General features: G+C 53.1%; 1 protein-coding gene across 4 annotated transcripts in view; it reads right to left on the bottom strand.

Moving 5' to 3' along the window:
* The window catches only part of Mlph (melanophilin), a 38,916-nt gene extending 21,524 nt beyond the window's left edge, over window positions 1-17,392 (bottom strand). Inside the window, exons 1-4 of one of the 4 annotated variants that reach the window (XM_023722193.1) lie at window positions 17,076-17,392; window positions 9,492-9,625; window positions 530-751; window positions 258-370 (exon numbers count right to left, since the gene is read on the bottom strand). In XM_023722193.1, coding sequence (XP_023577961.1) covers window positions 258-370; window positions 530-751; window positions 9,492-9,601 — 445 coding nt within the window. In that variant the 5' untranslated portion in view covers window positions 9,602-9,625; window positions 17,076-17,392. Of the gene's footprint in view, window positions 1-257; window positions 371-529; window positions 752-9,491; window positions 9,653-11,784; window positions 11,801-15,428; window positions 15,511-17,075 lie in introns of those variants that run through there. The other 3 variants (XM_023722196.1, XM_023722194.1, XM_023722195.1) reach the window with 3 other exon arrangements.
* Between the last annotated feature and the right edge of the window lie 7,684 nt (window positions 17,393-25,076).

Raw genomic sequence — 25,076 nt, 5'->3', positions numbered from 1 at the left:
AGGGCTAACAAACCCAGCGGTGTGTCCTCAACTTGCTATAGTGTTATGAAAAAAACACAGCTTTAAACTGTGGATACGTTCCTAGCACCAGGGCTTCCCAGGAGGCTGAAGCAGGCATGGGGAAGCAAGGGTTTGCCCTTCTCCTAGAAAACAATCGACAGAATGGGCAGTTTGGCCATCTCTTCCCTGAGGAACCTGCATTCTGAGGAAATGTTAGCACAGGTGAGGAACAGAATGCACTGGGGGCCCCTCCTTACCTCCACCCCGCAGCCGCCCACACAGGGACTGCACCACCTTCGCACTCCCGAACCGCTGGAAGCGGGCTCTCACGTGCTCATAGTACCACTCCAGCGAGCCGATCTTCACCACCCTGTGGGGACACGGCACAGGCCATGGTGTGGCCTGCATGCTGCACGGGTGTGTGCAAACGCCATGCACTCCACGGCCCCCCTTCTTTGGCGAGCCCCATCAAAGGGAGGCACCAGGGCCAGCAGCCTTCAGGCTGACTGGACTTCGGGGCTTGGCTCACCTGGCCAGGTGGCAGGCGTCGCACAGCCAGCCCTGTGCCTCCGGGTGGGCACGGCTGCAGTTTTTGCAGGCAAAGAGGCCACAGTCCAGGCATTGCCGCTTGCTGTTCACCAGGAGCCGGTAGGGCTGTAGGCAGTGGGCGCAGTGCGTCTCGTTCAGATGGGCCGTGTCGGAGAGCAGCTCCCTCTTAGAGTTCGCCTTCCTAATCTTGCCCTTCAGCTGCCTGTGGAGAAACAAAAAGGAGAAATACACTGGGAGTTTTGATGTCGTGTGCGTGCGTGTGTGTGTGTGTGTGTGTGTGCACACACACGAACTCTCGTGTGCAGAGGACAGTGAGATGCAGCCATGGGCATCCTTACCACCCGCAGTGCCACTCTTCCTATGGCAAAGACCATGAGGTTGGCATGGAAACTTGATTGTCATAGAAATGACACTGTATTTACACATCTCTGTGGCTTTTACAGTCAGGCCAGTGGTTTGGATGCCAGGCTGTTCCCTGGCAAGCACTTGGGGGTCTCTCCTCACATGGGGGAGCCCTCAGGCTTATCCTGGGGAGCGTGGCTGAAATGGTCTGGTGTGGCGAGGCCCCAGAGCAGGAGTGAGCCAGCACCCGGAAGTCTTGGAAGCCACCGCTGGAGACTGCCTGGGTTTGAACATAGCTTCCTGGTGGCCCTGCCAAGAAAAACACAGCCCGGATAGTAATGACCGTGTCCTTCTGTTCTGAGTTTCAGAGAGTGACTGCAAAGCACAATACTTTTAGTTTTAGGTGAGACAAAATTAATCCATCCATCATAACAAAAAAGGTGGGACACTAGGGCCACTGTCTTCTGAGAACTCTGAGAGGTTCTTAGCATGGTAGGGACAGCTCAGCAGTGGCCAGGGGACAGAGGTGTAGGAGGCCGCCTCTAGTCCATGGAGGCGTGGGTGAACGTCACCGATTCCTCCTTCCCATTACAGACTGCATCACTCACATGGGACAAGAATGCCAAGTGCAGGACAGGAATTTTTTTTTTTTTTTAGTTTTGTTGGTATCAGGGATCAAACTCAGGATCTTGCGCTTTCCAGGCAAACACTTATTCCATTGAGCTATCTCCCTGGCTCCCAGGAACATATTTTGAGAGAGAGAAAGGGGGACACAGAGACTACCATCCTAGAAGCTTTTTTTTTTTCCAGAACTGGGGATTGAACTCAGGCCCTTGTGCTTGCCAGGGAAGCACTTTTCCTCTGAGCCATCTCTCTGGCCCTTTCCTAGAAGTTTTTTTACATCACATTTTTACGATTATCTTATTAGTAGTGACGTTGGCCGTCTCTCACTATGCCTTGCTTATAAGCTAAACTTCATTGTCGGTGTGTGGATGTGGGCAAGCCCAGAGCTACGCAAGTGCGGCGTGATCCCCGGTGTCGTGCACCCGCGGGGTCGTGGCGCACCTCAGGATCGGGGGGCTGCTGACTTCACAAGATCACAAAATAGGACAGTGGTGCCCGCTGTGAAAACCAAGGCGGGATGGGCCAACAGCCGCGGGAATCTAGGAGGACCGTCATCTGCCCTGCTTTGAGGAGCCAAAGCTGTGTCAGCCAGGCGGCCTTTGCCTCACTGAGAACCAGAAAGCCTTGGTGGAAGGGCCACTGCCAGCCCTGGGGACGGAGGGCCATCCCTCCCTGCAGGGCTGTCCAGCCTTCTCCCCATCAGCATGTGTGCCCAGGCAGAACTAAGGATGGGAGTGTGTGTGTGCGCACGCACGTGTGTGCACAGGGTGGGGGTTGGGACCCAGCAGCAAGGAAGAGGAAGACATTCCGGATGCTCTGCCCTCTTAATACAAGGGGCACCCTGAAGGGGTCTGGAGCTGGAGGACAACAGATCTATTTGAAATCTGCTTCAGATTGTTTAAAGCGTAACTTCCCTTCTCCATAGCTGCGGAGCAGGAGGGAGGCAGAGCAGGCCCACGCCCGAGCCAGGGACTCTTGCTGGCACATCGACCCAAGCTGAAGCGGCAGAGGCCGTGGGCAGAGCCACTCACACGCCGCACTTAGAACAGACCCCGGTCGGCCAGATGACCTTAGCGCTTGCTCCAGGAAGGCAGGAAGACGCCCGCCTGCAGCCACAAATGGGGATGTTTTGAAGCAAGAATTGGTTTGTCTGAATTCTGACCTGAACTAGGAACTTATTATGAAATACCATTTTCACTTGGATGAAGAACTGATTGATAAACTATTCTGACTGGAGTATTTGGCAGTTCTTTTCTCTAAGATGAACAAAGTGAGCCTGCCACTTCAAGGCAAAGAGTCACAGGATTCATTGCCACTGACAAAACTAACACTTTCAAACACAAAGCAGAATTTTTGAAAACTCCTGTCCTTCACTCTGAGCTTGACAGTCCCAGCGAGGGATTCCTGTGGTGTCCCTTTGTCACATAGGAGGAGCACATTGTGGAATCCGCACAACTCAGTGCGGCGGTGTTTGTTAAATGACAGTGTGTGGTATCACGGAAGTCACAGGTGGGTAGAAGGTTCACTCCAGGCACAGGACAGGCTGGTGACACGAATGCAACAGAGCGGGCAAGGCTCACCGGCCGGTCAGAGGCCATCCCATGACTGACCTTTAGGGAACTTCCCAGTGCGGGGTTTTCAAGTAGCAGTGGAACGTAATGTCCATAATTCTCTAAGCAAAGGCTGTTACACTACGCCACCACTTCTCAAGTACAGATATGTGTTAGGCTAGATTGTCTCCAAATCCTCCTGCTCCTGTAACATGTGGCACACTCTGCACACACGGGCCAGGTGGAGTGTGCCGGCCCCATCACACCAGATGCTGGAGGGATTTTTGAAAATAGAGATCAGTGCTACTCTTCTCACTCATGGTTTTGTTTTAGAAAAAATACGCTCCTGTTAACATGGAAGTGGTTTGCTGGTGCTAACTTTTAAATGAATGAATAGATAAAATTCCTAGTTTGAAGTTCTAATTTGGTGGCTGTTGACTGATGTAGCTCACAGAAATAATGCTTTGGAGAATTCCTGATACTTTCATGACGCGGAGAGAACCTGAAGATTAACGGCTTGAGAACTGCTGGTTTTGAAGTCAAGTTAGCTTTTCCTTCAGGGTGCAGAGAAAGGAGTGGAGTGGTGGCAACAGGGGGGAGCATGAACTCCTGGGGTGAGTAGGCCCTGCGTGGTGGGGGTGATGGGGGAACGGAAGGAGTGGCCTTGGGTCACTCTGGGATGTGGACGTCAGGAGAGGTGACAGGTGGACGCAGAGGTGAGCCAAGGGAGGTGCTCAGTGTCTCTGAGGAAAAGATGGAGATGACAGGGCCCAGGCCCAGGGGCGTCCCCTCCAGCCATGGTGGCGTACAGGGGTGCAGAGGACTGGGGCAAGCTGGTCACATCTGTTGTCCAGCTCTGAGCCGCTTGGGGCTGGAGCCCAGATGAAAGTGGGGTGGTGAGTGATGGTAAGCAGAGAGGCCAGGATGCCTGGTCCTGGACACCTGTCCAGGTAGAGCAGCTACCCTAGCCACTGGCCAGGCTCATGCTGGGTGATGGGGAGGGGTGTCCGGCATCCCTGTGGTTCTTAGACCACACTCAACAGGGTGTGGTGCTGAGCAGCCAGGGTCTTGGCAGAGATGTGGGGTTGGTACAAGGGGTCCTGGCATGTGGGGGCCTGGGGTCAGGGTCCCAGCAGCGGGTGCTGTCCACATCTCCATGACTGGCCAGCAGACAATGTACAGCATTCAGAGCCCATGAACTACATCCCAGTGAGGACCGTGAGACCCTTGTGCAGGGCCCAACCTTGGTCCGGCCCACCCCAGGGGAGAGAGGAGAAGCTGAGCCAGGAGCAGACACCAGGAGGGCAGCGGAGTGTGAGGCGAGAAGCTGCAGGTTCAGCTTTCCTGTGCAAGGCCTGGGGACTCCCAAGGCCGGCAATGCCAAGCTGCACCTCCACACACCACTGGGCAGGCTGTGAGTTTCTGACCACACCACAGAATCAGGACTGCTGCTAGCGACGCACGAAGATGCTGCCTGCCAGAGCAGAGCAACAGCAGAGACACAAGGCCCTCCCATTTGAAGTGACGCTGGATGGCGGGTGACACAGACACAGGTGACAAAGCCAGTCTTGGTGAGGAATTGCGAGGACCAGACCATTCCTAAAGCACACACAGCAGCTGCTCCACCAGGAGGACGGCTAGGAGCTGGAGGGGACCAGCAGTGGATCTGTACTGTGAGCCACTGGCCAGGCCTCACACACTTCTCTGGCACAAAACATTTACTGTAGACTCCTGAAATTCACAGGGTTATGTTCCTAGAACACCTGTAAATTGTGGAAAAACTGAATCTCAGATATGGTCAGGACAAAGTCTCTAAGTGCCTATTTTTACTGTTTAAACCCTAAACATGCTGTCTCCTGCAGTTACATAATTTATTTAATAAAATATCGTATAGTAAAGCTTATAAGGTGCAGAGCCTTTTGGCAGATCATAGGGACTTAAAAAGAACAAAGCCGAGAGTGCTGGAGACAGCTACCTGGGGCATAGCAGTGTGCTGACGTGCAATGTCGGGGCACCTGCTGGGAGACAGGCGGCAGCCAGTCCGTAGCGAGGACAATGTGTCTCGCCCTCGGTTGGCTACTTGCAAACCTCTCCCATCAAAAAAGCAATTGCAAAGGATACGTGCAGCTTCCATAGCAGTTAGGGTTTTCCCTGAACAATCAGTTATTAGTTAGATTTTAAGGAAAATCTGTGCACAGCCAAGGCCACAATGTCTGAATCGCAACTTTGAGGAAGACCAGGCTATAGTTCTGATGTCCCCACGTGTGACATGGGAGTCTCTGAGCTGAAATCAAGGTGCAGCGGGGAGAATCAGTCCCTGGCCTGCCCAGGCACGGTTGGGTATCTCTTGGGGGTAGAGGCGCGGCCCCGTGCTGCCTGCCCCAGCAGCACTGACCCTGGGACGCCGCAGCAGCGCGAGAGCTGGTGGAACTTGCTCAGACGCTAACCTACACGATGGCCATCATGGCAACCAACGAGACCGAGTTTCCTAGGGCACAGCCGGGGACAGAGGAGGAAAGGGATTAAGGGTGATGAGGAGCAAGCATCTCAGGAATTGTGATGTGGCGGAAAGAGAAGTGTGCGCTGTTCCTGGAGGTCCTTGTGGGGGAGCCGCTGGCGGTGGTTGGAGATGACATGGAGGAAGGAAGAGGGGATATGCGAGTGACAGGTCACAGAGGAGAGCTCCAGAGAATCTGGCCAGTGATCTCAGACCAGAGCTACGCCTCAGCCCTGAGCAGGCCGCAGTTTCCTGTTCCTCCCTTGCCTTCTCAGCCTGAGCCTCTGCCTGAGGGGCCCAGGGGCCCAGCTCGGGCGACTCCCAATTTCTCCTTGCCATTTTCCTGTAAGCCACCATCACCCATGTCTCCTCTGAGAAACCTCTCATGGATCAGATTGTTTCAGGAGTCCTTGGCTGTTTGCAGAGATCGAAACTCCACCCCACCACCTGTTTGCCTTTCTGGGAAGGTTTGAAGGCCCAATATTTGATTTGTAGGCTGTGCCTGCAGAGCAGGGTGTTCCATGGAGACACCTCAGTCCCGCCTGAGTCATGACTCAGCCAGTCCTGCCGCCGTGCGCTCACCCCTTAGGACCGGCCAGTCATTTCTGCCGCGGTGGCCTCCCCACGGCGCAGGACACAGCTGCCGATGGGACTGCAGATAAGCTGGACGCCATGGGGCGGGCACCGAGCAAGCCCCACCCGAGGGATTCCAGGCTCTTCCAGGGAAGGGGAAGGCAGCGCTCGCAGGCTGGCGTTGCTCCTGAGTGTCCTGGCCAAGGATTACTTTGGCAGGACTTTGTGCTTGCATGACATTAACAATAATAACACGTGATGACCTTTTCTGTACTGAAAACCTGTTACTACCAAGTGACATGAACGAAGGACTCCAGGGAGAGATTCGGGTCAACCTGGGACTGAGTGGAGGGGGAGAGGCTCCCTTCCTCCTTGCCTGGGACCCCACTGCCTGCAAGCAGAGTCCTTCCCAGGGCTCCTCCAGCAGCTACATGGGCACTGCACTGGAGGACTCAGCCCTGCAGGTCCAGCCTTCACTCTGGAATAAGGGCGCTCTGCTTGGACGGAGATGCCAGGAGGCCAGGAAGAGAGAAACTCATCTCGTAGTCCTGGGGAGGTGACTGCCACCTCGGGGGTGCAGTGAGGACCCCCAGAGGGGTGGGATTATAAAGAATGGCTTCGGCCAGCCTAGAGGACGATGGCCAGGCCAGGGGAAGAATCCTGGTCACCACAAGCCCGCTGCAGCACAGTGGGATCTGGGCCAGCTCATGTTTCACTGGCTGGACAGTGGCAATTCCAGGCTGTGCCAGACTGGGGTAATTGTTGCTCTACCCAGGAAGAGACACTCAACAGCTGCCTGCCTGGCACATTGCTCTGGCAACTTCATGAACGTTCAGAGACATTGTGGGGTGCACTGTTTTCAGACTGTATATTTAGTGGTTTGACTGCCTGGTGGATCACCCCTTGGCAACCTTGCTCCTGAGGCACTGGTCTGGAGCCCACATGTGTTGCCACAGGGAAGCGTTTTCAGATGACATGTGGCTTGTTTCACACCCACCTTGGATTTTCAGTGTCCCCTGCATTGATTTGTTCTGATCTCATGCTTGGTGGGATGCTCCAAGCCAGGCCACCCACTGGAGGTCCCACAGGAACGTGGCCAAGCCATGAGAGGCCAACACTTCCCCAACTGCTGAATTTGCCACGGCCACTCATGCAGCGTCCACAGAGGACGGGAGGGCCTCCCTCAGCCTCTGTTGATTCAGAGGTCGAAGAACCTGGACCCAGGAGATGAGAAGAGCAAGGAGGAGCGTGGAGATGGGCCTGAGAGTGGGGCTCTGGTGGCCACATAGCGACAGCAACACTGGCTAAATGCGCAGCGCAACACGGATAAGAGATGAGGAAGGGGGCTCATTATTTTCCGAGTCACCCTCAGCTTCATACTGGTGCCTGGCATTCTAGCCGTCTGGCCCCACCAGGGCCATTGTAGGGTCCAGAATACAGGGTCTTCATCTTCTGCTTGTTTGCATTGTGGTCCTGCTATGTGCCAGCCTGGCTCACCCGACTGAGCAGAGGGGGTCGCCACATGTGCTGGCCTCCCCGCCTGCTGCCGCCTCAGAACCCACACCTTGTGGCCAGGGCTGCGCTCTGGGGTCAGGCAGGACTCTGGGACAGGCCTGCCGGGCAGCGGCAGCTCTGCCTTCCGTGACACACAGGGCAGAAGTGTGAACAAGACATGAAATCAAGCGGGAACACAAGAACCCCACCACTGACCCCGCGCTGATGGGACGCTCGCTCCCTCCCGTGTCCCAGGTGTGTGCACCGCTGGGGCCGGCTTTGCAGCGACGCCGGCTCCCGAGATCCTGACCTTGGCTGTCCCTCTGCGCACTGCCCTTCCTCTCCCTTACGCAATGTGATTGAAAAATCGAGCCAGCATTTACATGAAAAGGTTTAACACAGGAAGACACTGCCATTCGCCCTCCTCAGAGTTCCTGTTCCTGGGGTTCCTGCCACTTCCGGCAGCAGGTCTGCAAGTCCCCTTTCCTGAGCGTTTCTAGGCATGCTCTTACGGCCACCTCGATGTCCTGAATCTGGTCGCTCTGACTCTGGGGCAGTCAGCAGCCACATGGCACCAGCTCCCAGGGCTAAGGTGGCAGGAATGCAGCACCGCATCTCCCTTGGGTGGCACGGCAAAGGCATCCACGGTGGTTCTGATGGCACGTCATAAAGGCCAGAAGGAGGATGCCCAGGAGTGCTCCCCAGACAGCAGCAGGCACGACGGGGTGGGCATGTCTGGGGAGACTTTGAGGGGGTCAGGGGCCCTGTGTCTCACTGCAGCACATTTAAAAAGACTTAAACATTTGCCATGTAGTTGCCTTGTCTGTTTTTGGTATTTTTTGATTTTACTGTATTTTTTCAGTTGAACTGTTTTTTAGGGGAGATTTTATTTTTTGTTTTTGGTGCTGAGCTGAACCCAGGGCTTCTAGCTTGCTAGGCAAGCATTCTAGTGCTGAGCCAAATCCCCAGGCCCAGACTTTTTTTTTTTTTTTTTTTTTTTTTTTTGCGGAACCAGGCATTGAACGCAGGCCCTTGTGCTTGCCAGGCAAGAGCTTATTCTACTCAGCTATCTCCCCAGCCCTAACGTTTGCCATGTATTTTGAGCACCTGTGAATTCCATATGGGACACTGTGGCATGAATGTGGGCCAACAGGGTGGGGGCAATTAAGGCCAGTCTGGACCTCAGGGCTGCCCTCAGCTTTGCCCTCAGCCACGACCGTGGAGTTGCCCTCAACTCCTCCGGGCAGTCCATGGACAAACTGTCTGCTGTGCCTTCCAAGTACATCCGACCACATGACCACATCTCGGGGCCCACCGCTGCAGCCCTTCCTCCACTCCCCTGTATTTCTGCCCCTTGCCATCTCTGCCTGCTGGGCGTGCTTGGTCATCCTTGGTGGCCCTTCTGTGTAGCACACCTTTGGAGGCTTGGGTCTGGCTTTTCACCTCACAGCCCACAGCCTCCTCCTCAACAGGCTGACCTGGCCCACGCACACTGCTCACAGGGAATGGTCACGGGGGCTGGTGGCCCACAGATGCCCAGGTCAGGGGAGTCAGAAGGAAGCCGATGGAGGGGAAGATAGTGGCACACATGTGGCAGTCACGCTGCGGGAGAGGAGCCCTTTGGGGAGGGCAGGAGCTTGCTTGTGCCCTGACTCCCACGGATGCCAATACCCTGGCACAGCCGAGGGGCAGCAAGAGGCTCTTGGTGCTGTCACGGCTCTTGTCATCCCCACAGGTCGAGGCCCAGGTACCACTCAGTTTGGAGAGCACGTCTAGGAAGCTGTGATCACGGATCACAGCTTCTCTCTGTGTCACCGACCCTACCCCACCTGTGGCCCTGGCTTTGGCACCCAGACACTCACGCCAGCCTTTCCTCCTCCCGCGTCCGCAGGGCGAAGTCCCGCTGTACCACCTGCCACACGTGCTGGGCCTCCTCGTCCGTGAGCTTGGAGAGGTCCAGGCTGTTCTCCATCACTGCTGCTTCTCCAGTTCTCACCTGCCAGGTCACAGGGTCAGGAGGTCACTAAGTCGTAAAGTAAGAGCCGAAAGGGCACTCAGATGTCAAAAGGGAATGGCTTCCCACCCAGGGTACAGCACCATCTCATCTTCCTCCCCGTGAGACAGATGAGCGTGCTCTCTCCACTGAGCGACATGGCGCTTCCTGTCCTAGGACTGTGCTTTGCCTCAGGAGCACCCAGGCCTGCTCCATCCTGACAAAGTCCCCGTCTCTCTGCCCCTGCCACTTCCCGTGAGGATGCTGCCATGACACCCGCAGCAGTTTGGTCCAGACTCCTGGGTCCCAGGGCCCAGTGCGTTTGGAGGCCAGGGGGCTGAAGGCCAGTTTTGGGGGACTGTGTGTGTGAGCACCAATAAATGGCCTCAGCAAATCCCCGGACTGAGGCGCTTCCTGGGAAGGCGGGGCTAGGGCTGCTGTCAGGGCGCTCTCTGTGGAGCCCCAGAACCAGCCACAACCCCACCCTTGCTTCAGAGTTCCAAGCGGGGCAAGAGCTGCTGCAGAAATGTGAACACAGCCTGCTGCGTGCTGGAAGTGTGCTTTGATTTGGGTGCCCAAGTGGCCGATTAGTAAAAGTGACATTGTGTTGGCAGATATTAATTAAGGTGAAAATTTCCACAGGGCTCCACAGCTATCCTCCAAAGTGTGGAGGCCCACCTGAGCAGCTCTCCTTGAAAGAGAGCTCTCCATTTTGATTGAGCCTGACCCTATTTCCTATGTACAGAGCTGGCTGGGACTTCTGTTTATCAACTGGCCTTAGGTAAATGTAGGCCGCCCACCTAGCTCAGCTCACAATGGTCACCTACTTCCCACAATTCTCAGTCAATCCTCAAGCCACTCCCCCACTGAATAAAAAGTGGATGAGGCCCTGGGTCACTCTCTTGGTTCTGGAAAGCCATCTTCGTGGCTGGACATAGAGCCCCTTGACTCCCCGATGACTGAAAATATAATTTAGTGTCTTTATTTTCGCTGTGGGTTGCCTTGTAAGTGGTAGATTGGAATCAACTTGATGGGATTCCAATAACGTAACTTTGGGATTATAAATATTGGCTTCTTGGACCGAGAGGAGGTCCTGGAAGTGACTCCTACACCAGAGTACTGGAAAAATATTTTCTGTTTTAAAGTAACTGAAAAATGGAGCAGTGTGGTGGTGCACACCTGTGAGCCCAGGGTGGAGGAGGCTGGGTGTGGTGACCCTGGGGACGGGAGCAGGACCTGTCCGTGACAAGATCCCAGGACCCCATATGTGGGGCTTCTCACTGCTCCCATGAGACATGGATGGCACAAAGGAAGACCAGATCCCCAGGGGGCTTGCCGTTATGGCTTCCCACAGAGCCCACTTGATTCCCAAGTGCAAGCTGCCCTTTTTTTCCTTTTATATTTATTTTGTTTTTTGCGGTACCAGTGATCAAACTCAGGACCTTGTGATTGCCGGGCACGTGCGTATGCCACTGAGCTAGCTACCCAGACCCTTTTCTTCTGTTATCCTTTTTCCTCTTGTTCTGTTCTGCAGAGCTGGCTTCTCCTGTGCCCATTTACTTCACATTTTTCTTTATTTTTTAAATCATCCCTTCTTTTTTTATTTTAAAGAGAAAAAAACAAAGCCAACAAGAACAAACACAAAAACAAAGCACTATAAGACAAAACTGAAACTGCACAGGAAATACTTCAGAACATCAGCTGGGTTCTCATCTTACTGGGAAGTATCTGCGCATCAGAAGGAATCACCTACAGAGTGAAAAGACAGCCTACCAGTTGGGAAAAAATCTCTACCAACAGTCATTCAGACAAAGGACTTCTATCTAGAATATATAAAAAACTAAAAAATCAGACCCCCAAAATTCAAAGCCCCAATCCAAGCATGCGCATCTGAGATTAATACATACTTTGTAGAGGAAGAAATACAAATGGCAAATAAATACACGAAAAAAATGTTCCACAGCCCTGGTCATTTGACAGATGCAAATTAAAACAACACTGAGATTCCATCTCACCCCAGAAAGAATGGCTTTCATCAAGAAGCCAACTAATGGGCTGGCGAGATAGCTCAGCAGTCTAAGCACCTGCTTGGTAAGTGCAGGGACCAGGGTTCAATCCCTGGTACCACATGCAGCACCAGCCCTGCCCCCCATACGACATACCAGCCTCCAAGACCGGGCGTGGTGACGCACGTCTGTAATCCCAGCACTGGGGAGGCTGAAAATAGTAGGATCACTACAAGTCTGAGCTGCATAGCAAGACCCTGGAGCAAATACATAAAAAAAAAAAAAGTCAATCAATAACAAATGATGGTGGGATTGTGGGGAAAAAGGAACACTTCTCCATTGTTTATGAGTGTATAGACTGGTACACCATTATGGAAATCAGTGTGGAGGCTCTTCAAGGAGCTAGGATTAGAAACCCCATTCAATCCAGCTATTTTCCTTCTGGGTACTTTTCTAGAACTGAAAAAATCATATCACAGCGATATATGTACACCCATGTTTATAGTAATGCCATTTGTCACAGCTAAATCTTGGAAACAACCATAATGACCATCAACTGAGGAATGGATATAAAATGTGATTTTTTTATTTTTATTTTTTTTGGTGCAGGGTGTCACTATGCAGCTTGGACTCATAGCAATCCTCTTGTCTCAGCCTCTCCAGTGCTGGGATTACAGGAGTGTGCCCCCACACCTGGTTTCAGGGCCAGCTTCCTGTGGGGCCAGCTTGGAATGTGGTACCAGGGATTGAACCTGGATCCTTGAGCTTGCCTGGCAGGTGCTTGGACTCAGAGCTATTGTCTCCCCAGCCCACAACATGTGATATTTTTATACAATGGAGTACTCAGCTATAAGGAAAGATAAGCTTGAGGCTTCTACAAGGTAAATGGATGCAACTAGAAGCATACTCATAAGAGAAATAAATCAGACTTATATGTGCAAACATCATATTGTCTCCTTAGTGTAAGAACCTGAAAGGATAAATAAAATCTGAAAGGTACAATAGATATAGTAAAAGAGAAAGAAAAGCCCACACTTTTCAAATGAACTTTTGGCACTCTTTTTCTTTTTCTTTTTCTCTTTCCTTTCCCTTTCCCTCTTTCTTTCTTTCTTTCTTTCTTTCTTTCTTTCTTTCTTTCTTTCTTTCTTTCTTTCTTTCTTTCTTTTTGAGATAGGTTCTCACTATGTGGTTCAGGCTGGCCTTGAACTCAGAGCTTTTCTCCTGCCTCAGCCTCCCTAGTACTTGGATGACAGATGTGCACCACACCTGGCTCACTGATATGTTTTTTGGCTGGTTTCATCTGATTCTTTCCTTGAGGTAAGAAGGACCTGGAGTACTTTTGGCTGGTGAGTCATTTCTAAAGGAACTGCCCAATAGCACCAGCATTCTGGGAGGCTGAGGCAGGAGGAGCGCAAGTTCGAGCTCGGGCTTGGCAATGTAGCAACGCAGCAAGACCCTGTCTCAAAGGAAAAGACACAAGGAGCCGGGGGTGTAGCTCAGTGTGATTTGGGTTTCCTCCTCAGCACCACAGAAAAAGAGAAGTGGGGAAGGTAATTAGAATGCTTTATCCGGGCTAGGGAGATGGCTCGGCAGTCTAAGCACCTGCCTGGCAAGTACAAGGTCCCGAGTTTGATCCCCAGTACCGTGTGTCTTGTGAGCCCTGGAACTGGGCATGGTGGCCCATGCCTGTAATCACAGCACTGGGTAGGCTGAGTCAGGAGGATCACTGTGAGTCTGAGTCATGTAGTGAGATCCTGTGTCCAATAAATTTAAAAAAAAAAAAACCAAAACACAACACTTTCCCCACTCCCACCTTGCTACTTCCTTTCTCAGGCCCAGCACTGATTGAGAGGGACGGACACAGTAGACATTTGCCACAGCCTGCATCATCAGACCAGCTGCTGCCCATAAACTGTTCAGTTACTGAGTTTCTTTCTTTCCTTTTCCTTTTTTTTTTTTTTTTTTAATGTTTTGAGACAGTGTCTCACTATGCAGAACTCCCTGTGTAGCTGAGGCTGGCCTCGATCCTCCCGTCTCAGTCACTCAGGTGCTGAGACACCTGGCATGCATGCACTAGCATGCCCCGCTGATAGGTGAGCTTGGACTTTAGGCAAGAAACCTGTCTAGGGGAGCAGACACTGTCTGACAGCCTCCTCAACACACGGCGTCTGGTTTCTAAGGAAATGGCATAGGAAGTTCTTAGTGGATGGATGACTGAGTTTATTCATTTTTATCAGTTTTGAAAAAAAGTATCATAAGGAGAGCATTCATGGGAATGCTATTTTCAGAGTGGTAGACAGCGTGACCCTCAGCTGAGGAGTCTCTCTCTCCCAACACAGAAGCAAGCGTCCAGGCCGTGGTGTGAGAAGTCTCAATCCCGGACTCCAGGGAGAGATGGGAAATAGGAGGAAAAGCCTGTTTCTCTTCCCTTGAGCCTGACCTTCTAGGAGGTGGTCAGAGGCCTGGGAATGGTCACATAGAAAGGCCACAGAAAGCTGCCACTGCACGCCAAGGACACCTGTCCCCTCCCCACTCCTGATCCTGGCCTCTCATAAAGACTCAGTTTTCCCAACACAAGCACAGACAGCTGAAGTAGGAACCAGGGAAGGGGCCAGGGAGCCCGCCTCCAGTGTGGGCCAGAGGGGGGACTAGGTTGGCAAAGTCCCCAGAGCCGGGGCTGTGGCTAAGAAGTACAGGGAACCCACGTGGAGGGAGGAGCCCTGGTCACGGCAGGCACATCTTGGGGCTTCCTGCCACAGCTGAGTAGGTGGACACATGCCCACTGTGCTCCTCAGGCTTTGCAGTTCCACCATAAGCTGAACGGGAGCAGAGAGTGTGGCCTAGGCATCATGGAGCTTTGTCTCCTGTGACCACCGTCCCCACTGAGAGCACAGGGGCAGACGGAGGCTTAAAGCAACAGGCCAGGCCAGATAGTTCAGCAGACTAAAGTGCCTGCTTAGGCACAGCGCAGTGGCCGGGGTTCAATCCCTGGCAAGCGGAGCCGGCCTCACCGCCAGGGCATGCTAAGACAACTGAGACTGGGCGTGGTGGTTTGAGTCTGTAATCCCAGTGCCTGGGAGGCTGAGAATGGGAGGATCGCTACAAGTCCCATCTATGTAGTGAGACCCCGCAGTCCCTGTAGACCCTGTACCAAATGCAAAAAAAAAAAAAAAAAAAAAAAAAAAAAAAAAAAAAAAAAAAAAAAAGCTCTGCAGCAACAATTAACAATTTCTAGAAAGTAATCTGAAGCCAAGTGGAGAATGTGTTTGACTTTGGATCCAAGGTGCATGAGCCGAGGATCCCTGGCATTTCGGGGGCCTGCTGCCCGCCCAGCATGGAGTCACTGGCAGCTGGGCTGAGGGCAGCTCCAGAGCTACAGTCACAGCCTCAGGACAATCAGCACTCCCGTCACCTGTCTCGGTCATTCCTGGGCCTGGGTCTGCACCTGCTGACCCTCTGCCTCCAGCAACGGCCGAGAATGTGGGGATAGAGTGAGGGGGCTGGCCGCAGGTGGCAGGGCGCCCAGGGGTGTGCTGGGTCAGGGCAGGCCGTCAGCCTGTCTGTTCCTTGTTCTGCTCTGCAGATAAGGCCTGTCACGAGGTTCCTGAGCCCGGAGGCGCTGGCAGTCTGTGCCCAACCCACTGACTGTACTCCAACCCTTGGGACCGCAGCCCTCCTGGTGGCTTGGAGGTCACAATGGAGGGGGCTACTGGAGGGGATCCTGCAGGAGCACTTGTGGCTGTGTGACCAGCTGCAAGCCAGCCCCAGTCCCCCAAGTTTCAAGGGTGTGTTGTCCTCACCCACAGAAGACGAATTCTTACTTTGGGCAAATGGAATGGGAATCTCCATGGGAGTTTTCCCTGCTAGGCTGACTTGGCTTAACCACCTATGGGGCCAGCTCAGAGCCAAGGAACCTGGGAAGCTTGGAGTGACAGGGCCATTGGGCAGCGCAAACAGAGACCAGAGAGCAAGGCCAGGTCCTTGCGAATGCTCACACAGCAGGGATGCCTGCTGACTCAGACTGAGGAGTGTGGCATGGCTGTGTCCTGCTGACAGAGGCGTGGCTGAAGTGCCACTGTGGCACCTTCCACTTTAACCCTTCATGGCTGCCTCCTGTGTGCTGCTCTCGGGGCTGTCCTGGGCGGTTATTTCTGCGGGCAGCACTTGTGCCCATGGGTGTGGGCAGGGAGGGAATCTCCAGCCTTTTACAGCAGCAAAGCAAGCACATTTCCACGTGGAAGCCCTGTTCCCCTTCCAGAAGGCCCCACCTGGAAGCTCTGGACCAGTGCCCTGTAGCTCGGCTCCCTGCCCGTCCCTGTTCTTCGCACCATACCCCAGGCTCCAGAGGTTTCCGGTGAACTCCACACATGTGTGGGTGCAAGTTCTGCGCTGCCTAAAGACTCAGCTCTCAGTTCTAGGGCAAGCCCAGGCCCAGGCCCCCTGCACAGTGAGCCCGGCCCCCCGGGACTGGCTCCTCTCCAGAGCTGGGTCTGTTTCTCCACCTGACCATAAAAGATGATTTGGCACCATGGCCTCCTTGGAGGCTCGGGTGATGAAAGGAAGTTAGAACAATGGGCAGGGCGGGGAGAGGGGTCCCCATGCAGTTCCAGCGGCCTTGAGCTCACCTGTAGACCAGGCTGGCCTCTAATTGGCAATGATCCTCCTGCCTCAGACTCCCAAGAGTTGGAATTTTAGGTATGTGCCACCACATCTAGCCAGAAGCAGCTTTTGAAAGGGACAAGGTGGCTGGCCTTGAAGGCTGCCCCAGCCACTCAGATGCGGTGCATCAGGCCCTGTCCCCCAGCCCTGTACCTGGTGTTCTGTGGCTTTTTTCTGGAGCTCATTAGTGCCTTAATGAGCCTGGCCCCCTGGCTCCTGCTGTGCGCACGTGGCCACAGTCAGGTCCTTGGGCAACGCTGTGAGCACCTGCCATGGCCCCCAGGTTTGGATGTAACAATCAGGCTGAGCAAGGTCACCTGGAGCTTGTGCCCACTGCCCTCCCTGAGTCCCCATGTCCCCGAATCTGCACAGCAAGCAGGGTGGGTCCAGGGCCTGCCAGCTAACACAAGATGATGCCAACAAGCCCAGGCTCTGAGGGGCCCTGGAAAGGGGGGAACGCCTCCCCATGCCAGGATCCCCATTGCTCTCTGCCCTGGACCACCCGGGTGGGCAGGAGGACGCTCCCCAGGCAGCTGCTGCACAGCAGCCTCCGCAGGGCTTCTGATGAGCACCATCCTCTGTGCCCTGGTGGGCGCCAGAGACCCAGACCCAGCTGTTCAAAGAATCCAGGGGAGGCCTGGTGTGCGGGGTTTGGGGAGCTGCACAGGGCCAGCTGAAGTCTGGAAGCCGTGGTGGGGTGTCCGGAGACCTCGGGCAGCACCCTTCTGGGTCTCGTCTCTGGCTCCCAGGAGGCCCTAGGCCCTAGCTGCTTTTCAGGGGGCACTCACCAGCCTCTCCACTGGGGTCTCTGAGCAGTTGACCAGGGCGGCTCTCCGCTGTTTTTTCGGGTCCTGTGAGGGACAGGGCAGGGAGGAGCCCGGCGCACCGGGCCGCTGGGGCCCTGCACTCTGACTGCCCAGCGCGTAGAAGCGAGGTCCGGGTGCCTCAGGTCACGTGGCCCCACCCCGCCGCGGGAGATCGCCCGGCGCGGGGGTCCCGGGTCCAGCCTGAGGCGCAGCAGACTCGCGGGGGGCGTCGGGACGGAGGAGGGCCTCGTGCTCCTCGCCTCTCTGCAGTTAGGGGAGGAAGGCGGCGGCTCACCTTTCGCGGCGCAAAGCAGGACAACTTGGAGAGGCGTGGCCACCTCGGTCCCTCCCCAAAACCGGGATTCGCCGCCGGCGTAGCGCGCCCTGTAGCGCAGGTACCTTCGCTGAGCTTTCTAACTTTGCAGAGCGAAGGCCAGTCACTTCGCCTGCAGGGGTGGGAAACTCGTCCCTGAAGGCTCAGCAAAGCGCTTTCCTGGAAGCCTCGGACTGGGGAGTGGGGCTTTGCGCGCACGCAGCGTGCTCCTCGCCATAGAGATCCTGCAGGCGGGGTGTGGGGACCCAGGCACGGATGACCAGGGAAAGTCTGGAGGTCGCACTCACTGCGTGGCCCTCCTCGCGGTCCTGCGGGCCACAACGCAGGCTGGGAACCACTGTCACCTCCTGCGGACTGCAGGGCCGGTGGCCGGTGGCCGGTGTTCAGGAGCGCTTTGAGCCCAGCCAGTTCCAGCGAGGGCCCATGTCCAGCTGCCAGGCCTGCTGCCAGGCCTGCTGCCCTTCTCATCGCTCTGGATGCGAAAGCATGGCATCCTGCTTCTCCAGGACCACCTTCTCCTGCCACCCACCGTGGAAAACGATCAAGCAAAATGGGCTGCAGACCGACTCGGTTTCCCTGTCTGCAAACATGTGCAGAGGAATACAGCACATGAACAGCTGGCGCAAGCCCAGAAGCTGAAGGCAGAGGCAGCAGCTGAGCCCGGGGTCCCTGCCACAGCTCCTTCTGTAGCTTGTAAAGAGCTGTCCAAAGCCACAAACCACGTCCCCTAGAGCTCCTGCTGACCCTGAGCCCAGGGTAGGTGACAGTGGAGCGGGGTTTAGGGGATTTAGGGCCTTAGGCTGAGGCAGGGACTCTCAGCCAGCCGACAACTGGTGTGTGGGGACCCTGGGAATGGTGAAACTTCACCCAGCATTTCCACAGCCAGGGTTTCCACAGCCTATGGTTCTTAGAATTGTCATGTCCTTACCGTATACCTTTTTGTTGCTTGTAAGCATAGTGAATCCCTTAAAAGTTGGTATCGGGACTACGTTTATTTTGTTTTGTTTTATTTTATTTAGTACAAGGTCTACAAGGCCTCACTACACAGATCTGACTCATAGTGATCCTCCTGTTTTCAGCTTCCCAAGCGCTGGGATTATAGATACGTGCCACCACGCCCAGTCTCAATTGCCATCTCAGCATGCCCTGGGGGGCGGGGCAGGCATAGCACGCAGGGGATCAAACCCTGGCCGCTGCTCTCTGCCTAAGCAGGCGCTTTAGTCCGCTGAGCTATCTGGCTGCCATGGACTGTGTTCTTTAAGGGCAGATGGTTTCAGTACTTCAGTGCTTATTTGAACTAATGGTTTAAAAATGTATAAAACTGGTGCATGGTGGTGCATGACAAAGCTCTGTGGTAAGGTACACGAGGAACAGAACCCCAGCTCAAGCACTATTGCTACTTCTAATACCACTCCTAAGGAACAATCATTAACAACATTTTGTGTGTTCTGTGCGTGCGTGCGTGCGTGCGTGTGCACGTGTGTGTTTAAGCATACAGTCTGCAACCAACTGCAGGAGGTGGAAAACCTGCTTCTCCACCAGCTCTGCATCCTGGGCTTGTTTCCAACCGGCCCCAGCTCAGCGATGCCCTCTGCAGGAGGGGGACAGCAACGACATCCACAGAGGAGGTTGCCTGGAAGAAAACATGTACAAGCAGGAGGGGGACCTGCCTTGAGGTGAGTACTGGGTAAGTTCACTACTGCTAGTAAAGGTCTGCTTCATCCTTTTTTTTTTTTTTTGGCTGCCTCAGGCTGCCTTGAGGGCAGGTCTGGTAAGGCAGGTGGAGGTGGGGATCGAACCACATATCCTGCACCTGACTGCATTTGCATGAGCAGGCACTTAAGCAACTGAGCTAACTGGCAGGCCCTCTACTTCATCCTATTTGATGATTGTGGAACACTGATTTTATACTTTACCATAGGTACCTTCCAGTCTCCTAGTGATGGCAGTTAATTTTTATTTGCTGTGTTAAATAATTCTACCATAAATAATATTGACATACATATTTCCGATGTAACGTTATGCAGATATACCCATTATTGCTTGTACATACTTATACCAATATGTCTATAGGATAAAATCCTAAAATTGCAAGTCAAGGACTATATGCAATTTTAATTAATTAGTTAATTAATTTTTTTGTGGAACTGGGTATTGAACTCAGACCCCTGTGCTTGCCAGGAAAGTGCTTATTCTACTGAGCCATCTCCCCAGCCCCGAATATATGCAATTTTAATATATTTTTTTTTGTATTTAGGACCTTGTGCTTGCCAGGCAGGTGCTTATGCTGCTGAGCTATCTCCCTGGCTCCTTTTAATATAAAATTGTACATTAAAAAACATTCTAAATTCTCAGAACAATCTCAAAATCACAGAAAGTTGCCACTGCGATGCAAAGCATGTCCCCTCTCCTAACCATGTGTAAGCTAATGATGTCTTAGCATTTTAAACAAACAAGAACAGGGCTGGGGAGACAGCTCCGTGGGGTACGTTCCTGCGTGGCCACCAAAAATAAATTCAAAGACAAATTTGTTTGATCCCTGGAACCAAAAATGAATAAACAAGAACAATCTTTGGTAACACTGAAATGTGGCCATTAAAACTGGAAAATGATGCTGCAATTGGCTAATTCTCCGAGCCAGGACACACCTGTTCTCCTTTAATTGTTGGTGCTGGGTGTTGTGTCCCGGGGTGAGAAATGACTAGGACAGCACGTGTCTGGCAGGAGGGGTGTGTGGCTGCATTTGAAGCTTTCTTAAACGATGTCAAACGATAGAGAATAGGATCCAGACCTCTGTATTTCTGCTTCCCACGTCTGAGGGCTTCCAAGCGCGCCTCCTGCTGGTACCTCCTGGCTCCCTAACTTTGTGGCCTGCCCTTCAACCAGCTCTTCCCGTTTCCCTGCTTGGGGATGCGTTCTGCTTCTCAAGGCTATGCGGTTCAACAGACTCCAGGGGGCAGCAGAGGGCCCCTTCTGATTTCCTGGCTTAGCGCTGGTTGTCTGGAGCCTCTGCTGATTTAGGGGCAGGTGTGACCCGGAGTTGGGGTCATCTGATTCCTCACGCTGACAGAAGCTCAACAGGGATGACAGCCTCAGGGCTGCCCTTTAATTAATTAATTTTTGATACTGGGAATTAAACTCAGAACATTGAGTTTGCCAAGCATGCAATTTATATTGTAAATATTTTATAGGGCATACTTATATGAAAATATTGTTTTTTGTTTATCTGAAATTTAACTTGGCTGTTGACATCTTGAAAAATCTTTATCCCTGTTATAAAGGAAACATCTCAAGTAGGTTTTCTACACCAAACTCAGGGCCTGGACAGGGAAGCGGTGGGATCCGGATGGGGAGGTTTAGGCAGATGAGTCCAAGCCTGCATGTCTGGAACCTTCTGAGTAAGGAGAGATAGCCGAACCCCTTCCTCAGAGGCACTGGTGCCTGGACACCGGCAGAGCCTCTACTCGATGTGGATTCTTGCTGTGTGATACCTGTCTTGTTCAATGTTAGTCCCACCTCTTTATTTCTGCTAGGCCAACTTCTAGGACGAGGCCAAATGGGAAAATAAAGTTCCTAATCTGGGGATAAATTTCATCTGATGGTTGTAGCTGCAGGTCCTGGTTTATATGCGTCACCAGGCATCAGGGAGAAAGTGTGGGAAGGGGCCTAAAAGATACCAAACAGAGCCTTGGGATTTGGAAGAATGCTCTCGTGGCTTAGTATTTGACTTCTGGAAAAGGACACTTGGAAATTATCCAGATACACAGCCTGGCGGCTCCGCAAAGCTTGAGAGTGACGCACGCGAGGTCTAGATGCCGCCTTGGCAGCACTGGGCGATAGATGGGCATGGAGAAGGGATTTGTTAGGTAAGTGCCATGACTCTGTAATGTGACGATGCCCCTTGGGAGGGTCCTGAGGGCACTTCTGGCACCAAAGCCATAGTAAGGCACCAGTGGGCAGCACAGTACTGGCTGACGTCCATGGTCAGTGCTGCCAGCAGGGCCCTATGCCACCAAACTAGCGACAGAGGAGATGCCAGGAGTCATTTATGATTAGGAAACAGTGGCGTTCAGGTGAAGACTTGGCTCTCAGAGGCAGGGTGACAGCATTTCCACAGCGGGGAGTATCTAGGAGGGCAGACTGGGTCTCCTTACCACAAGGGCGTGTGGGGTCCGCTAACAGAACACAATATTCTGTGGGGCTCAACAGGTCACTACCAGCTTGGTCACCAGCAGAAGAACTCAGGAAGTGAGAAGGCAGAGCTCAGGCACTGCAGGGAAGAGCACGCTCCCTCACCGGGCGGTCAGGTCTACGCCAGTGCTCAGAGGGCCTGGCATTCGTGACTGAAGAGGCCACATTTCCTCAAGGAAAGGTCCCATAATGTCACCACAGCTTGCACTATGAATACCCTATTCTCTGTCCCTCAGAAAGGTCTGTTTTACACAGGGGAATAGTCAGACAGTGGAGGGTTGCTGCATGCAGATTCTGGTCCGACTTCACCCAGGGGAGCTGTGGGGTCACCGCTGGGAGAGAGGATCTGAGAGCTTTTACACGGGCAGGACAGCCGCACACCTGTCTGCGTCGCCGCAGGGCTGCGTCTGCTCCTTCGTGTAGTGTGATGCTGCCTGTGGCTCGGGTGCGGGGGGCGATGTGACTGCAGGCTGCACTGCGAGTACGGTGGGCACCTTTCATCTTGTGTGGATGAGAATCTGGGAGGCAGACTCTAGAGCTTTAGAGGCATGGAACTTGGGTAAAAATTTTAGAGGACTAGGGATGGGGTGATAGCTCGGTGGTCTAAGTGCCTGCCTGGCAAACCCAAGGACCCGGATTCGATCCCCGGCACTGCATGCTGTGCCGCTGGCCCCAGAACCCTGGTTGCGTCGTGCTGGCCACTGAAACTAGGTGTGGAGGCACATGCCTGTAATCCCAGCGCTGGGGAGGCTGAGACAGCAGGATCACTGTGAGTCTAAGCTGTGTAGAGAGATCCTGTACCAAATAAATAAATAAATAAATAAATAAATAAATAAATACATAAATGATTAAACATTTTTTAGGGGACTGAAGATGTAGAATATGCTGGGAGATACCCAAGAGAGTCAAAGATAAATTACCCACTTCTAGCCTCTACCACAAAGACAGAGCTGTGGCTCTGCACGACCTCTGGGCTTCGGAGGTGGCTCAGGCCTGACTTGGGAGCGCTGTTCAGATCCGTCTGGGGGCAGTTTGGAAGGTCCACGTGGGCCACAGAGCGGGAGTAAGACTGGGACCAGACAGGCTGTGTGGGCCTCGAGGGTAGGCACCATGTGTGACTCTTACATGTCATGTCATTGGTCACTAGAGGCCACCCACTGCAGAAGGGACACAGAATGGATGGGTACGCTGGGTGAGCTGTGTGTGCAGGCTGGACTCTGTCCTTGGTCACTTCAGTGCTTCTGCCTGGGGTCCACGCCGGGGGCTGTCTGGGTCCATCTGAGGAGGCTCCATCACGCCAGCCGGGCCTGCCTCTCCTGTTGGATATGTGACAGATGCCACACCGACACGTGGCAGTGCCCCAGGGTAGCCAAACAGCCTCTCTGGATTGAGGTGTATTTTGGGCAGCTAGTGGGAGCTGCGGAGAATTTGGAATGTGTGGTAGAAAAGGACTCCAGGAAGAGGGACAAGGCAGCAGAGCACTAAACTGCAGAGAAGCAGCCTCCTGGGTGTGGCTTCCCGGCTCTGGAATATAGCAATGTGAGAGGAAGGGCCAGCCAAACAGCTCAGCGGGGGGCCGGGGTTCGATCCCCGCCTGTTGGGCCCTCACGCCACCAACCAGTGATTGAGACTGGGCGTGGTGGCGCACGCCTGCAATCCCAGCCACCAGAGGCTGTAAACAGGCAGATCTGGCAGTGAGCCCCTGAACACCCTGTAGACCCTGGCCTAAAATACAGAAAAACCAACCAAGCAAACAAAAAACCCTCCACGTGAGGAAGACGAGAAGGAGGGAAATGAGCTCCCAGGCCTCAGGAAGGACCTGAGGCGCGGGCTGAGCCCCGGAGCGCAAGAGCGGCTTCACAGAAGCACGCCCAACAGCACCTCCTCCTGTGGCGGGAAGGAAAGGGGCACTCCGACCTGCAGGCAGCCCGGTGCCCCGGGGCGCGGCAGGGGACGGGAGCAGCGGGTGGGGAGGGCCGCCCGGGCTGGCGGTGAGTGCTGAGGGCTCGGTTGCCCTGCGCGCCACAGTGACAGACTGGGGCCGTTTTGGAGAGAGGCGGGCGGAGCTCAGAGCCGGCCGGTGCGGCTCCATCGTGTGGCTCCCGGCTGGACTGAGCCCGGGAAGGTGTGCTGACGGCTGCAGGCCGCCAGAGGGCGCCGCCCTGGAGCGTCTCCACTACACCTTCACAAGTTACCCCTGGCTTGCCGGGATTAATCAGCAGGGTGGGGACTCTGTCTCCACCGGCTGTCTACCAGGGACAACACACACAAACCTGGCAGTGGACTTTTTAATATAATTTAATTTCTTTTTTTCTCTCTCTCTTGTACTTTTGTCTTTTTTTTTTTTTTTGTGTGTGTGTTTTCGCTTCATAGTTCGAACTTGTTTCTGAGGATAAACTCAGCCTTTTTGTGGGTGTGGTCCTGTTCTGCCCTTTTTAGGTCTTCCAGCTTTTCCCCTCTGGTCTTCAGCACCACTTTCCCAAAATTAGTGTAATCCCCTTTGTCCTCCAGCCTTAGGACTTTGTGTGTGTGTGTGTGTGTGTGTGTGTGTCTTTTTTTAGGACAGGGCCTTGCTGTGTAGTTGAGGTCTGCCTTGAACTCACTTTGTAGCCCAGGCTGGTCTCGAACTTGCAACGATCCTCTTGCCTCAGCCTGCCAAGGGCTGGAGTTACAGGCATGCTCCACCATGCCCTACTATTCCAGCCTCAGTTATAATCTCCTCCTCGTCCTCCAACTCCTCCTCCTCCTCTTCCTCTTCTTTTCTTTTTCTTCCTCTTCCTTCTCCTCCTCTTCCTTCTGCACCTTCTCTATGTTCTCCCTAACCCATCTTAAATTTTAACCCTGAGGGCAAAATTGACACATTAAAGACTTGTATGCTGCATACAATTTTATGTTTTGTTTTAGGCTTTGTTTTTTTTTTTCATATTTCCATATCTTTATGCAATGAAATTAGAAATCAGTTGCAATAGAAATCACAGATATTATTGAAACATGTGAAAATTAAACAATACAATCTTTATTTAATGACACATCTTAGAGTGATTGATGAGTCACCAGAGAAATCAAGGAGAAATTAGTTCTGGGAATCAAATAGTAACATCAGTACAACATACCAGAATCTATGGTACACGATTAATGTAGCCTTAAGAGGAATGTTTTCTTTTTTAAATTTTATTGAGAAACAAATAGCAATGAGACAGCTTCAAAACCGATTAGTAGGACAGTTTCAATAATTACTACATTGCATATTGTTGTCTTCATAGTAGTTATTCAGAGTACAAGATGCAGACATGAGATCCTGTCAAATACTACTAGTACAAATCTTTCTTCTCATTGAATTAATATAAAGTAGCTGTATATCTATTCTATTTTATATATACAGATACAAAATGGTCCTTCATTAATACCCCCTTTTTTGTTTAGTTTTGTCAGAGATGGGTATTCCATTGCCATTTAAA

This window comes from Octodon degus, unplaced genomic scaffold (assembly GCF_000260255.1).
Source record: "Octodon degus isolate 3935 unplaced genomic scaffold, OctDeg1.0 scaffold00089, whole genome shotgun sequence".
Lineage (NCBI taxonomy): Eukaryota > Metazoa > Chordata > Mammalia > Rodentia > Octodontidae > Octodon > Octodon degus.
This window is presented reverse-complemented; position numbering and strand designations above follow the sequence as displayed.